The sequence below is a fragment of the Lepidothrix coronata genome, unplaced genomic scaffold (genome assembly GCF_001604755.1).
Source record: "Lepidothrix coronata isolate B3197 unplaced genomic scaffold, Lepidothrix_coronata-1.0 Scaffold12, whole genome shotgun sequence".
Taxonomy (NCBI): Eukaryota; Metazoa; Chordata; class Aves; order Passeriformes; family Pipridae; genus Lepidothrix; species Lepidothrix coronata.
In genome coordinates, this window is record NW_016690192.1 from 6,817,967 (window position 1) to 6,834,351 (window position 16,385).

General features: G+C 41.3%; 1 protein-coding gene across 1 annotated transcript in view; it reads left to right on the plus strand.

The window, feature by feature from the left end:
- The first annotated feature begins 1,676 nt into the window (after window positions 1–1,676).
- Window positions 1,677–16,385, plus strand: part of PDE4B (phosphodiesterase 4B) — a 174,557-nt gene continuing 159,848 nt past the window's right edge. The window contains exons 1-2 of the mRNA XM_017805474.1: window positions 1,677–1,718; window positions 3,503–3,738. Coding sequence (XP_017660963.1) covers window positions 1,677–1,718; window positions 3,503–3,738 — 278 coding nt within the window. The remainder of the gene's footprint in view (window positions 1,719–3,502; window positions 3,739–16,385) is intronic.

The window sequence follows — 16,385 nt, forward strand, 5'->3', positions numbered from 1 at the left end:
GTAAGATGCTTTCAGTACCTGCTGCCAGGGCTTTGAACTTCATAGGAAAAGCAGGTGGTGCAGGTTCCCTGCTTTCCAGGACCCTGGCTGCTGGCAGTGGCAGGGAAGAAGATTAGGTGCCTAATGTTCATGCCATGTCTGCTGCTCATCGGCTGATGGTGGCCAGGGTCTGGCAGCCCTGTTTTGCAGGAGGTCTGAATTGCTTGTTGCTCTCCTGAAATTGCACTGCATGGAGAGGTGAATGGAATACAGAAAAAGAGTTAAACCTCTGTCCAGGGAGGTTGTGGACTCCCCATCCCTGGAAGTGTTCAAGGCCAGGCTGGATGGATCTCTGAGTGACCTGTCTGGTGGGAGTTGTTGCTGCCCATGGCAAGGGCTGGAATGGAATGGGCTTTAAGGTCCCTCCCAGCCCAAACCATTCCATGATTCTACAAAACCCCTTGATTTCTCAAAGTGAACAGCGTGTTAGAAATCTGACGTCACCAAGCCTGAAACTGTTGCACAGCTTTTTGTGGTGACTTCAGCAATGATGTTTATGAACAGGGGCCCTTCATCCGTCTTCAACCTCAAACAAGAGATTTCCAAGAAGTTTTTCCCCTTCCAAACAGGAGAGAACATAAACCAGCACACAAAAAGTGGCACTCCAGCTCTACCTGTTCTTCGGGGAAAAAAGGAAAATACAACTCTGTGTTCTCTCTATATAATCTTGAATGCTGCTTTTTTCTTAGCACTAAACTACAGCAATAAAAAGAAAGGGCCTGGGAACACTTCAAGGGAGGTTATTCCCATGTGCTGCTTTCTCCTGCTGCTTCAGCTGCTCGGCTGAGTTTTATTCCCCTTCTCATTCCTGCTTTGTTCAAGGTGGCTGCAGTGTCACCTCTGCAGAAGGCTGTGATTTAGTGGCTGGAGTGTGTGTGGCAGTGTAATAATAAATAATGTTTGGGAGTTGTCACTGAATTTTAGAATCACATTACAAATGCAAATTTCTTCTGTGAGAGCCACCTTGAGCTGTTCTTGGAGACCTTCTGTGCTGTACCTCTGAAAAGGGCTCAATTAAAGACATTTTAGAGAAAAACCTGTTAGCTTTGGTCCCAGATTACTGGGCTGGTCTCAAGGCTGACTTAGATTGCAGAGCCTTAGGAATGCTGGTTACTCTCAACATGATTTTGCTAAATATTGAATTGGCCTTTCACAGTTACAGAGCTGCACTTGCAGAACATCTGCTGCCTGTGTTTTATGGAAAACCAGACAGACAAGAGGAAACAGCCTCAACTTGCACCAGTGGAAGTTAAGATTAAATATTATGGAAAGTTTTTTCATGGAAAGGGTTGTAAAGCACTGGAACAGGATGCCCGGGGAAGCTGTGGAGTCACCATTGCTGGACGTGTTCAAAACATGTGGATGTGGCACTTGAGGACATGGTTTAGTGATGAACATGGTGGTGCTGGGTTGAGGGTTGGACTTGATGATCTTAAAGGTCTTTTCCAACCTTAACAATTCCATGATTCTGTGAAAATGGGCAGCAAGTTATAAATCAGCTGTGATGGTGATGGTTAGTTTGTCATCAAAGCCAGTTTGTTATTCAGAAATATGTTTTTTCTTTCAGATTGCCCGTCTGAAGAAATTGGATTTAACAACACGAGCTTTTTATAACGGGGTGCACTTCAATCTTGATAATGAAGAAAAGCAGAAGTGTCATGACAGTAACTGCAGATGAGGTGAGTTTCTTCTGAAGACGTTTTATTTTCCCCAGTACTTCATGAAAGCAATAAAAAAGCTGTTTTTGTCTTATTTCAGAAATATGAGCTGATTCTGCTTTGAGCGCTCTTTGATAATCCTGGAAGATTATTATTTAATAAGCAGAAAATAAGCATAGCATATTTAAAAATGAACAAACCAACCCCCATGACAGGTTTAGAGGAGTCTTATAGATACCATATACTCTGTCTTTGGTCAGTGTAGTGTGGGCACCCAGTAGGGAATGTTGGTGTGACTTATGGAATATCTGTTCTGAATCCCACCTTTGCTCACATGCTGCACTTACATGCTTATGAGTGTTCCACTGTCTTTCCCCACTGCAGTTGCTGAACACTTAATGTGATGATAAATGTGTTATTCCATCTCTACGCTTTCTAATCATCATGGTAATCCCCTATTAATTAAACTCCAGTTCCCATTCTCTAGAGAAATGTATCACTTTGTAATGATGGCCTGATAAACAGTCTTAATTGGCCTGTTTGTCACAGCTGAGGCTCTCAAAAAACAGGAAATCACGTGGAATGTAAAGGAAAACACAGTGGAGGAGCTGAACCTAAGAGTTAGAGTAACCTGTAGCACTCCTCCAGTAAATAAGTGTTTATTTTGCACTCTTAGAGCACGTGTTGCACTGCTCATAGTCAGTTAGCATGAGGCTGAGTTTGCTCAGTCCTCACTGACTTTAATGAAAACAGGCATCTGAAATCTAATGGGAAGCTGAAAAACTCTTCTGGACACTTCTTGAATAATAACAAATAATTAAATAGTCCTATGAAGACTATTAATAAGGGCAGGTTGAGTCAGATCCTCATACAGAAGGCAAGGCTTTCCTTTCTGGAATTCCTAGGAGTGTTTTTGACCTGATTTTGTGCAGTGGAAGAACCTGTGAGGCAACAGAGGCCTTTGCAGTTCGTAGAACCACAGAATCATTTAGGTTGGAAAAGACTACCAAGATCAAGTCCAACAAGCTGTTCCTGGAAAATTAAACCTCACTCATTTTCTCTGTAGTCCCCCAGTGCTGGCTGGAAGAGCACAGTTTGTGGGGAAAATGAACCAAGGGGTTTGGGGAGACGGTAAAGTGGGTTTGGAAAGGTCTGTGGAGGGTGGAAAGAGCAGGGTGGAGACCAAAATTCAGAGGGAGGTAGAAAAAGAAGATAAATGTGGCCATAAATATATAAATATATGTATATATATATATATACACACATGTACACCGATCAAAATAACCCTCCAGCTTCTATTGATAGCTCATCACATGGAATACAGAAATAGCCTCGTTTATATTGGACAGCTATATTTGAGTAGCTAAATTCTCTGGGTGAGACCAAAACTGACAACCAGCCCTCTTGCAGCTCTGTTCTGCTGCAACTTCTGGCTGCGTTTGACAGCTAGCTCTGTGATCATGGGGATGCTTTTAAATAAAAACCTGTAGAAACTAGAAGAGGAAAAACTGCTTCAGTTGATCAAAACCTTTTTTGGAGACTATTTCTACCAGCAATGTCAGACATAGGGCAGAGTGCTTTTCTCTGAAGGGGAAGTGTTTAATTACATTAGAATGAAATGCTGAATTTAGTTGAGACAAGTTCTGAATGAATTTTCAAGTGCACTCACAACTTGATAAAATAACACAGGGCTCTCAGACTCTGCCAAGCCTTCAGAAGAACAACTGGAGAAAAATTGCATGTGTTTTATCTTCACGGAGGAAAACATTTATTTGCAGAACTTCAATGACTTCTTGTCTCTACAGAACTCTCTGGATTACCTGGAGTGTGGGCTGAGTAAGTCCTACAGCACTTCCACCCACGCTCTGGGCATTGACCTGTGGAGAGGGAGAAGATGCTGCTCTGGTAATTTGCAGTTACCACCATTGTCCCAGAGACAGACAGAGAAGGCCAGGACACCTGACAGAGACATTGTCTGTAGACCGACAACTCTGCCTCTGCTGACACCTCCAAGTATTGCAATCACCACTTACCAAGACTGGTAAGTTATTTTCCCTTGTTGTAAATCTCATGTAATTATGGTTTTATTACCTTTTTTTAGTTTTTTTTCTTTTTTTTTTTCCTTGGAGTTGGCTTCTTTCATTATTTTTTTTAAGATAGATAATTATCTATGTTAATCAGTACTGTTGAACTCTATCAGTTGGTTTGTCATTCATATAACTTTACCAAGTTATTGCTTTTTCTTTGAAATTCTACTTCTGTTAAAATCCCTCGTGAAACTTTTGTGTCATAAATTCTGATCTTGGCCAGAGGATTGTGTTACTAATTTTCCACCCACACAAGAGTTCAGGATGGTGAAAGACAACAGATTGAGGAAAAAGGCTTTAACTCTGGCTATTTCCTGTCCATGTGTTCGAAAAAAGACTTGAAAAAAGCCCATTTGAATCTAATGTTAAACTCAAGATAAGTCCCAAAGAAACCACCAGTGAGCTGATTACAAGGGACTTGCTAAGAAGTGAGTTCTTAAATAGGAACTGGTGTTAAGTGCCAAAAAAAGGGAAATTAATCTGGAGTCAGGAGAGGAGGCAAAGCCCTGAGTGTCCATGTTTTGGAATTGCAAGGATGGATTTAATGGCAAAATAAGGTTGGCTGTCCTGCTTGTCATACAAATCTTGAAATGACATTAATGCAGCCTTACAGCCTGTAGTTTCAGCTTCAGGTTTCAAGTGAGCTTTAGATTCTAGTTTATAAATTTTCCACTCTCAGTTTTGTTTTCTGATTGCAAGACATGTTCACATCATTATTTCCAACTTGGAATCTGGTTTTAGCTTCTGTTAAGCTCAGCACTTTTCAGTTTGTGTTTGAACAATTACAGAGGACATCCCAAATTCATTTGTTAGAGTCCTTTAAAAAGAATGTTCCTGTTGAAAATAGGATTTATAAACTCTGCACTTGAATGAATAGCTGAGATACAGAAATCAGGGAGGAATTAGCAGGAGCTTTTGTTCAGGTTTTGTGCTTAATTGCTGTGATAAATTTAACAAAATGAGTTATCTAATTTTAGATGGATTGTGAATTTTGATGATAAAAGGGTTGGTTTACCTTTGGGAGCATTGTCCAAGTGTTCCCTTGTGTGTGTGCGCAGCAATTTGCAATCCTGACAGCGAGGCCATTGAGAGCCTCTTTACAAGGTGTGATTGGAAGAATAAGATCTTTGAATACACATTAGTCCCTGATTTAGGAGAAATGCAAGGAATTGCAATGGATTTATCATTAATTTCCTTGGAACACAAGGGGGCATTGCTGCTCCTCTTTTTCAGTACAGCAGAATCGATGGATAAGGATCTTTTCTTGAGCTGTGTGTGCTCCAGTCCCAGAGAAACCCCTGATAACACATTCTCAGGTTATTGCTATTTCTTCACTGTAAAAATCCCAGTTTACTGAAGGGACTGGGAGTTGCTGGTCAGTGTGACTGGTGATGCAGAGCTGTTCCAACAGGACCTAACGTGGAATATTGGGGCAGTTTGCGGCACCACAGTATAAGGAAGATATGAAGCCATTAGAGAGTGTCCAAAGCAGGGCAGTGAAGGTGAAGGGCTCTGAGGGGAAGCCGTGAGAGGAGCAGCCGAGGGCACTTGGTCTATTCAGCTGGAGGAGACTGAGGGGAGACCTCATTGCAGTTACAACTTCCTTGGGAGGGGAAGAGGAGGGGCAGGCACTGATCTGTGTTCTGTGGGGACCAGGGACAGGACCCCAGGGAATGGCCTGAAGTTGTGTCAAGGCACGTTTAGGTTGGATCTCAGAAAAAGGTTCTTCCCCCAGAGGGTGGTTGGGCACTGAACAGGCTCCCCAGGGCAGTGGTCACAGCACCAAGGTTGCCAGAGCTCCAGGAGTGTTTGGATGATCCTCTGGGACACCTGGTGTGACTCTTGGGGATGGTTCTGTGCAGGGCTGAGGGTTGGACTGGATGATCCTTGTGGGTCCCTTCCAACTCACATATTCTGGGATTCTGTGGTTCTGTTTTTGCATCGCCCTCACCATTCTGACCAGTGAGATTGGCTGCTCTTACAGCTGGGCAGGAGACTGGTCTGAACTTTTCCATTTTCTGTTTAAGTTCTAGTCATTGAGGGTTTTTCCCTAGTTTAGCACTGATCCCTACCCATGCCAGGCAGTTCCTTCCCTATGCAATTCCTAGTTATTTGGGGCCTGACCAGACTCTCAGGGAGCACAGTCATAGAACCACAGAATTGTCAAAGTTGGAAAAGACCTTTAGTATCATCAAGTCCAATCTTTAACCAGCATCACCATTAACCCATATCCCCAAGTGCCACATCCACATGTTTTTTGACCCCTCCAGGGATGGTGACTCCACCACTGCCCTGAGCAGCTGTGCCAAGGCTGGACAACAGTTCTCATCAAGGAATTTTCCCTAATAACCAACTTAAACCTCCCCTGGCACAGTTTGAGGCCGTTGCCTCTCATCCTGCCCCTTGTTCCCTGGGAGCAGAGCCTGACCCCCACCTGGCTCCACCCTCCTGTCAGGGAGTTGCAGAGAGTGAGAAGGTCCCCCCCCATGACTGAGATGTTTTTTGAGCAGGATCTGGTCCCCAAACTCTTTGGATTTCTACATCATGGCTCAGTTCTGCATGAAATACACCCCAGACACAGGTTAAATTTGTATAATCCCAGTATTTGTGGTTGCCTTGGAACAGCTTTGGAATGAGATGAGCATTAAGAGACTGAGTGAGTGGGCAATAAAGGAAAATTTCAGTGTGGATAAATATAAAGTGATATCACTGAGCAGGAAAGAATTGGAGCTGAAAACCAATGTTGCCCTGCAGGAACAAGATCCTGGATGTGGGATAGAAGTCCAATAGATGTGCAGTTTGACAATCTGAATGAAGACTTATAAGCTTCTTTTGCCCAAATTTTGTTCATATTTTCATAAAACTTGTTAAAATATTTTCCACCATCCTGCTCCATATTTTATAACTAAAGCTTTGTGATAAGAAATCTGGGCAAGAGTGAAGAGAGAGGGTGTGAAGAATATATTTGTAGCTACACTTAGAGCATCCAAAATAGTTCTCTTCCCTATTTTTTTGATACTTTCCAGCTCCTGGGATGGGTTTGAGAGCTGGAGGCTCATTTCCACTCTTTCCACACATTTTATTCAGGTGTGTGGAGATATTTTGACAGTTTTGCAGCAAGTTTCTCTGTTGAAACAAAAATAAGCTCTGTGATGTGTCCCAAAGCATAAGGAAATAAAGGCTTTAAGAGTTATATGAAGAGTTGATATGGTTAATATTAAATATTGGAGTTTTTCAAAGCTTAGAGGTTCTGTTAAATATTTAGACTCTGGTATTAAATGCTTTATTAAATACATGTTTGTGTGACTGTGAATTTGCCATTTGTCCGTGAGCAGATCTATGGCTTGTCTCTTCTGAAAGAATTTTATTGGGCAGGTCAGAATTTAAGAGGAAAATACTAAAGGATTGATCCTATTCTCCACATCCACCTCAAAACCTTCCTGGAGTGCGTTTTTCAGGTGTACAAGTGGATTATGACGAGGGTTGATGTATTGAGTGGCAGATCTACTCTTGTATCTCTCCTGTAGTACTGCTCCTTGTTCTCCAGATGGTGATCGTGGGCAGCAAATTAAATGCAACGTCAGAAACTAAATAAAACAAAAATTCAGTGTAATTTTGGGCAACTGAAACCTTCAGCAAAAATGCTGAGTTCAGCCAGAGCCGGCTCGTAGTCCCTGGGAAACTGTTGGTAATTAATTGAGGGATAGATAAGATGGGAATTAATTGAGGGATAGATAAGGTGGGAATTAATTAGGGGGTAGATAAGGAAAGTTAGAATGATAAATTGGTGGAGATTTGCATGGAGAATTAAAAGGATGACAAAATTATTATTGCTAGTAAACCAAGCAGAAGGTGATTTGCCCAAATATTCCTTTACATATTTGAAACCTGTAAATCCCATGGGATAAAAGGAAATATTTGGGATAATAGGAAGCTTTAACAGGAATGGTGGGATGAATCCCAGGAGTTCAGAAGGAGATGATGCTTTGGAGAAGTATGGGGCTTTTTTTAATTTTGTTTTGTTTTTTAGATGTTGTTTCAGATCCTGGGATAGCACCCTGTGAAATAGGTTAAAGTCTTATTTCTTAGATAATTGCAAATTCAACTAGAGAAGAACCGAAGGAATATCCTGCAAGCTTGGAATAGAAAAAAAAAATAATAGATGAGCTGGCTTCCCATATGATGTGAAAAATAAAAACTAGAGGAAAAAATACTTAAAACCACATATTTAGGTTTTATACCGATATTTAAAATTATTTAAAACACAGAATGGCTGAAGTTGGAAGGGACTTCTGGACATCACCTGCTTCAAAATGTTAATTATTTCCATAAATCCCATCAGTTTTCATGGTAATGAAGCAGGATCAATTATTCTGATTGAACACACTTCATGGATTTCAAAAGCCTGCACCACATTTCTGTGGGGCATTTCCTTACCTTGGAAAAGGAGGTCAACTCCACTCGTCAGAACATCTCATTTATTCTGTGGGGAAAAAAGGTTTTAATTATGCTGTGCATAATTAAAATAATATACATTATGATGGAAAATGTATATGAAACCTTTGTTTTGAAAAAGGCTTACTGTGATTTGTCCTAACGATATAAAAAGCGTCTTTGAAGAGATCTGGAAACAGCCCTAAAGGATTTTGCTTGCTCAGTGCCTTTTTTATGGTTTTAGTAGGTAAAAATATTACCTGGTCCATTTAGGGATGGTGAAAATATTACCTGGTCCATTTAAGTATGGCTTACTCCTGGTGCTGGACACTGGATTTGGTGGGAGCTTGGAGTGCTGGGGATCTCTCAAGATAATCCCTGAAAGCTGAAAATGTTCTGTTTGGAGGTTGTTCCTACATTGTCTGCAGGCGGATCAAAGAAGTTACATAAAGAGGCTTAAATCTGTTTGAGCCCACCAAGGTGGGAAAGGAAAATTCCTTCATTTATTGTCAGTCATTTTAATACCTCCCAAAAATGTGGCAGAGGAAATGCCAATTTAGAGAAATATCTTCTCTAAAATATTGCTATTTTTTTCCCTTGGTAAGATGTAACCCACTAGAGAATATCCCATCCTTGCTGACTTTTTGGATTGGTGGTTCTTCCTGATGAGGATCAGTCAAAGAAATCCAACTAAACCATGGTGGTGTTGGCACCCATGGGGAGCTGCTCCCCTGGCTCTGGTTTGGGGGGTCACTACTGGACCCCCAACCCCATCTAATATTATGCAACAAATCCTGGAGATCTGTTTATTAAAATAAATCCCAGGAATCCTTTCTATTGGGAAAAAATAGTGGGCAACCCAAATATCCAGAGGTCAATGCTCGCCCATTGTGTGGGTGGTCAGTACAAATGCCAACCTGTCCAAAAAGGAGCTTCTGCACAGATAATTTCTGCATCTCTGACTTAGCCCTGGAGTTATTTTCTGAGCTAAAAATACCAAGATAAGTGTTTTGTCTGCCTATATTTAGACATTGTCTGTTGCCATCAGTTTTTGAAGCTCTCGGATCTTCTTCTCTCTTGGCACATTTTTTTATTTTCCTGTTTTCTTGAAAGCCTAAATAGAATAGCTATTATTTGTATGGGATGTAGTTAGTATAGAGGAATTTTGTTAATGTTGGATTTGTCACAGGTTTTGAATTAAAATTATAATTATTCGATAAATGTCTTTTTGTACACAATTTATATTTTATTGCTGTAATATTATCCTTGAATTCATTTCCACTTATTTTAGTCAAAATTATAACATCCCCCTTTGGTGTGAATTGCAAGGTGAACCCAGTAATTTTATTGAGGATGATTCTGAAGTTTGGTGCTGCAAGGTTTGCCTGGAGATGCAAGTCTTCAAAACAGAGGTAGCTGTAGGCACACAAAAAAGGCTTTTCATGATTAAATTATAATTATATACCTCAATCCAGAATGCGACAAGACAGCTTGAAATGTATGTGGAATGGAAAAAAATGAATCACTCTTAATCAGCAAAAGACAAAGAAGCTTCTGAAATATTATGTTCAAACTTCATCCTCCCAAGAATATAAAATAAATGAAGATTATGGAAATATCGTTGATAGAAAAGCTGAATCAGACAATAATTTGACATGATTTTCTTTTAAGCTTCTGACTAATGATAACTTCATTTGAAAGGCAAGATCTGACACAGTTTGTTGTGTTACCTGGAGAATTCCAGGTGGTTCTCAGCTGATCCGTGACATTCCATCCCTATAAGTGTCCAAGGCCAGGTTGGATGGGGCTTGGAGCAACCTGGGATAGTGGAAGGTGTCCCTACCCATGGCAGGGGATGGAACTGGAAGAGCTTTAAGGTCCCTCCCAACCCAACCCATTCTATGATTAGATGAGTTTTTGTTCAGTATTTGGACTCATTCCTCCAGAATAACAAGTGACAGGACAAGAGGAAAAGGCTTCAGGTTGCACCAGGGCAGTTTTAAATTGGATATTAGGGAAATTTTTTAATGGAAGGGGTTGTTCAGCCCCGACATGGGCTGCCCAGGACAGTGGTGGAGTCCTCATCCCTGCAGGTGTTAAAACCATGTAGATGTGGCACCTGAGGACAGGATTTAGTGGTGAACATGGTGGTGGTGCTGGTTGATGGTTAGACTTAATGATCTTAGAGGTCTTTTCTGACTCTTAACGGTTCTGTGATTCTGTGATTTCCCTGGAAAAAATTCAACCAAATTCACTTATAAATCACATTTCTAAATACTTGTAACCAAACCGCTGACTCAGTTTAGCAGATTACTCATGATCTGTATCCACCAGGCACTGGGGGGCTCAGATGCCTTTAGACCTTCTCTTACATGTTTTCAGTAGCTATGTCAAGACTTCCTGGAATATTTTTAAACTTCCATTTTGTAGCAATTCCCTCCTGGGTCCTTTGAGCACAGACCCTGCTAACACTGAGAGTGTCACTGGGATGAATTAGGGGGACAAGAACATGGTGTTGTCCTCTGCTGTTGGCCTTGGTCATGTTCTTGCCCTGACTGCTGCTCCATGGGCTCGTTACCCATTGTTGGACACTCTTTCCATGAAGAAAAACATGAGACTTGTTATAAACTTGGCCACAGCCACCTCCTCTCTGACCCTGTTTTTATTGGCACTGGCAGTGAGCTGCTTTCTAGGATTTTTGGCTGGGATTTTATTCCTTTAATTAAGCCGTAATTGACAAAGCTATGTGGAAATCCTGACAATTGAGCAACTGCATTTTCTGTTCTTTCCCAGCACCAAAACCTGAGGCACCTGGCAAAGCTGGAGCTTCCAACCCTGCTGTTGAACAGGAGATGGAGTGAGCTTTACCTGTCTTTGTCAGGAGTTCCTTAGGGAAAAATAACTATAAATAAATGAACCTTGTAAACATGACACTGTTTAACCTGAGAGAGATGATAAGGTGTAGTTGGTCTGAAACACAAAGAAATCCAAATAACTGGCATATAAACTGTTTTGTGAGTCAGCTGCTGCAGAACTAAGAGGCTGGAAGAGCAAAATACAAAACCTAAGCAGCCTTGGATTAATGTGGACTTTTCTGTTCCTGCTCAGCCACTGCAGGTGAGACCAATATCAGAGAAATATGTGGGCTCATGAAAATAATTTAAATCCTTTTGCTGAAAGGAAGAGGGCAGTCCAAGGCTAAGCATTCCTTTTGGCCCCTTTCCATTGCCTGTGTGAGTGGGGGTGCTGCCAACCAAGCCAAACTCTAGCTTTTCATGGGAGTGTGTGGCAGGATGCAAAAATGACCTGATAAAGTGGGAGCCTGAATTGCTTCTACAGGATTATCAGGCAGCAGTGAGAACATTGCTCTGCCAGAGCAATATTGATTTTTTTTCTTACTTGTCACTGTTTTACAGAATCACAGAATCATTTAGGTTGGAAAAACCTCTCAAACCGTCGAGTCCAACCATGCCCCAGCACTGCCAATCCCACTACCAGCCCATGTCCCCAAGTGCCACATTCACATGGCTTTTAAATCCCACCGGGGATGGGGACTCCCACTGCCCTGGGCAGGCTGGACAACCCTTTTGGAGAAGAAATTTTCCCCAATATCCAACCTAAACCTCCACTGGCACAACTTGAGGCCATTTTCCCTTGTTCTGTTGTTTGTTACCTGGGAGAAGACACCAACACCCATTTTCGTTTTCATTTTACATGAAAATTACAGATACATTTGTAATTTTATAACATTTTTTATAATGTTTGCATTTTTTATTTAGCAAGGACTAAGTTACACTGGGTGATATTGGCCAGTAGCTGTGGTGCCCATAGTTGCCTCTGGCTATGGGCACAGAGTGACTCAGCATTGTGGAGAGCAAAGCCCTGATCAGGTGAGCAAAGCCCTTATTTCACAGAATCATGGAATGTTCTGAGTTGAAAGGGACCCACAAGGATCATCAAGTCCAACTCTGAAGTGAATGGCCCGTGAGAGGACGAAGCCCACAACCTTGGTGTTATTAGCACCAGGCTATAACCAACTGAGCTTATCTCAGGCCCTGACTTGGTGAGCAGAGCCCTGATCCTGGTCTCTGCTCTGTGGGGACCAGGGACAGGACCCCAGGGAATGGCCTGAAGTTGTGTCAGGGCAGGTTTAGGTTGGATCTCAGAAAAAGGTTCTTCCCGCAGAGGGTGGTTGGGCACTGAACAGGCTCCCCAGGGCAGTGGTCACAGCACCAAGGCTGCCAGAGCTCAGGGAGTGTTTGGATGATCACACGTGGTGTGACTCTTGGGGATGGTCCTGTGCAGGGCTGAGGGTTGGACTGAATGATCCTTGTGGGTCCCTTCCAACTCAGCATATTCTGTGATTCTGTGATCTGGTGAGCAAAGCCCTAATCCTGGCTGTCAAATGCAGGTGACTCATGGGAGATGAGGTGTTTAGTCACAGGCAAATTCCTGGCAGAGGCAGGTGCACCTGCTGCTGATCACAGTCACAGAAGTGAGTAAAACGAATAAATAACACACTGACAAATCAAACAACAGCCTGGGGAGAGCTGAGCCAGCCTGTCCAGGCCAATATATTTTTAGAGATTCCTTCATACCGCATCTCTGTAGGAACATAAAGCCTCTTCTCAGCAGGATGGGTGAAATTTTAACACTTTTTTCCATTGGCTTCTCTTTTCTCAGGAGTCACCCCGAAGGTCTCTGCCTGTGAGGAATAAATTGGCTTATTGAATTAATTTGTAAAATATTAATCTATAGCTGGGAAACAAGAAAATAATCATAAGTAATACAGATTGGTCTGACATATGTGATTACTCACTATGGATAATATAGAAGGCATTTAAATGTTCTCTGAGAATAAATCAAGCACAATTAAAGTTGCTAAGCAAATTCCCATCTTACATCATGCTTCTTTGGCTTATATAATTTTATAATAAGTATAAAAAATATACATTTGTAAATATATAAATGATAGAAATATAAGTTTACATATAAAATATAAAAAGTTTAAGTGAGATATTTTATTTTCTCAGATGTATCTACTAAGAGGTAACAGTATAAATACCTGTAAGAAAAAGTAGCCCAGTAAGAATTTGTACTTTTTTTGTTTAAATACTAAAAAGTGTAAGGAAACCAGATCAATCTTGTCTTGTGTGCGGTGTGGTTTACTATGGAAAAACTGTACCAAATCCAGTTTAGGACTAAACAGCACGTGAAAGGCACCAGGTTTACTGTTATTACTGACTCTTTCATGCGTGTTCTGAATGCAAATAATTTTCCTGTGAGAGAGAACACCTTGTAGATCTCTGCTCAAACAGTGCAGTGACCTGGTTGACGTAGATGACAAAGTCAGTGTGAACAGATGAGCATCCAACCACTCAAAACTCTCAAGGTGTCTTTCCTAAAGATGGAATTCAGTTTTTGTGACTAAACTTAAAAGTATTCTGGAGTTTCTTGACCTTGTTAGAGGTAGGGATTGTTTTAAAGGGCTAAAAACTTACAGAATCATATACAGAGGCTGCAAGTACTGGTTGTTAAACCAGAAATTAATATACAAGCTGCCTATTGAATGAGGAATAGTCTGTTTAAGGGCAACTGGATGCTATGGAATGGGAGGAGCTCAAAAGGTGGCCTTTTATTTAGAGTGAGTCCTGCCCAACCTCTGCTGAGCTCATAGGGGTGGGTAATGTCATAGAATCACAGATTGGTTTGGGTTGGGAGGAACATTAAAGCTCATCTCATTCCACCCCCTGCCATAGGCAGGGACACCTTCCACTATCCCAGGTTGCTCCAAGCCCCCTCCAACCTGGCCTTGGACTCTTCCAGGGATGGGGCAGCCACAGCTTCCCCGGGCAACAACATCAGCATCTCTTCACAGCTTCAGATAATGTTTCTTTGCTGTTCCATTTAAGCCCTGAGTTTGTACTGTGTGTTTTGGAAGGTTGATCTCCATGCTGTGTTGTGGCTTTCCTTTACTGCCTTGTAGAAAGATGTGGCTGATCAAAAGCATCTCCAATTACAATGGTGAATTTTTATTATTCAGGTTAAATTACTATTTTAATGCCTCACAGTTTGGGATGATAGTTTAAAATGCCAATCATAGTCCTGTATTTAAGTCAATGCTTTAAGCAAATTTGCTGCTACTCTGAGGGAACTAAAAGTGAAAATGGGACTAGGATGGGGTAGAATTAACTAACACTGACTTTGGCCCTCATGGAATTAGTAGCACTCACTGGTGGGATGGACATAATGTATCTCTTGGTTGTGATGGAAAGGAAATCAAGAAGGCCAGAAGTATGTTTTGTATTGTTTTCTCTTGTGTCTGTTCTTCAGCTCATGCTCCTTACCCTTCTTTTCCCTTTTCCTCCGCTTCTGTTGTGTCTAGAAAGCTACTCCATCACTGCAAAGATTTAAGTTCTCTGCCACAAACACATCCTTCTGTATAGGACTGCCTGTACAGCTGCTTTTTATTTTCTTGGAATCTCCTCCATGTTTTAACAATGCTGCATCCAGCTCTCCTTTTCTTATCATTGTCACCTTCTCAGCTCTTTCTTACCAGCCATTGCTCTGACTGAAAGCCTTGCCTGTCATTCCCTATCCTTACATTTTAATTCACCGTGACTTCTGTTTTCATATTAAAGCACCATTCCTTGGCATCTGTTTTCCTGGCTGCTTCCCTTTCTACAGCTTCCAGTTCACTGATGTATTTTTTTGTGTTGCTCTAGACATTTCTGTGTTGTTTGATTCGCTGCTCCCCCCTCACATCTTTGCCTTTCTCCCATTCCCTGGGTTGCTCTTATTTATTCCCAGTGCTGGCTCATCTTGGCAATTACATCTTCTGCCTTAGGCATTGAACCAGAGATCACATCTATGTCAGTCCTGTGACATTTCCACTGCAAATTTATTCCCTCCTCTACTGCTGTCTTTGTAACCGAGTTCTTTTCCAGTACAAATGACTTTTCCCATGTTCTCGAATCTCTGTTCTACTTTCTCATTTCCTTTGCTTTGTCCAGTCACATTGGTTTAGTCCAAGAGAAAATTGTCAATTCATAGCTTTTTTTCTCCCTTACTTGGTTTACTTTTCCCTTTTCCTCAAAATCATGTTTTTCTGCCCTTTCACAAAAACAGACATTCCTCAACTCCTCTTTTCCTCTAAACTCATCACTTGCTTCAGTGACCCAGTTCCAATTTCTGGTCTCCTGCATGGCCACACCTACTCTGACCAACCCTTTTATTTCCTAATGGAAGTGTGCTTTAGGGGACCCATTGGAGAGGAACAGTGATTTCACTGCCTCTTCTTTAGGATCATGTTCATCTCTCTCTGAGCTAATGGAGCTACTTGGCTTCTAGAGTTTCTCTCCTGGATGTCCATTCATAGATCCTTTCCTGATACATCTTCTGTCTGGTACATTTGGCAGAAATCCATGTTAAGTAGGGACAGTGCTGTGAAATTCCATAATGTTGCTGGCTTAATAGTGGTTTTTTCACATCAAATGTGTTTAAATTATAGTCTAAAGGAAAAATATTGGCTTCTAAGAGAATGAATCCTTCCCTTGTGCATCTTCAACTATAATTAAAGATGTCCATCTCTCTCAAGTGACTTTTACAATCCTGTGCCTGACTTAAGCCAAACAAACACTGACATGGATGAGGGACCATCAAAGTCCTTCTGGGACTAACAAGTACAAAGGAACAGACCCTATTTCTTCAGGGACACTTGTTAGTTGACAGCAAATTGCTTGAAAAATTAAAAATATGCTGAGGGGATCTATGTGCTATATTTTAGAATGATTAGCAAGTGTAATAATCCTTATTTTCATATTGTTTGAAAGTTTGATGAAGATCTTTATTTTTGGTTTTGAAGAGGAAATACTGAAAGCCAGGATTCCTGAAAAGGAGACTCTGTACTTGATTAAAAATATGTTTCCCTTGGGTTTCCTTCCTTGGAAAAAGAAATACAAGTAGCACCAGCAAACGGCAATCCCTCGAAATAATTTTCCTAATTAATTTACTGTCAGTTTAGTGTTATCTTTTTGGGATGCTTTGCTAATGTGGATGGATGGAACAATTGCCTAAATAACAGAGGGGAGCTTCCTAACTGCTCTTATCTAAATGTGCTTCGAGAGAGTGTGCTGTGAGGAACAATTGTCCAATTACTCTGCCACCA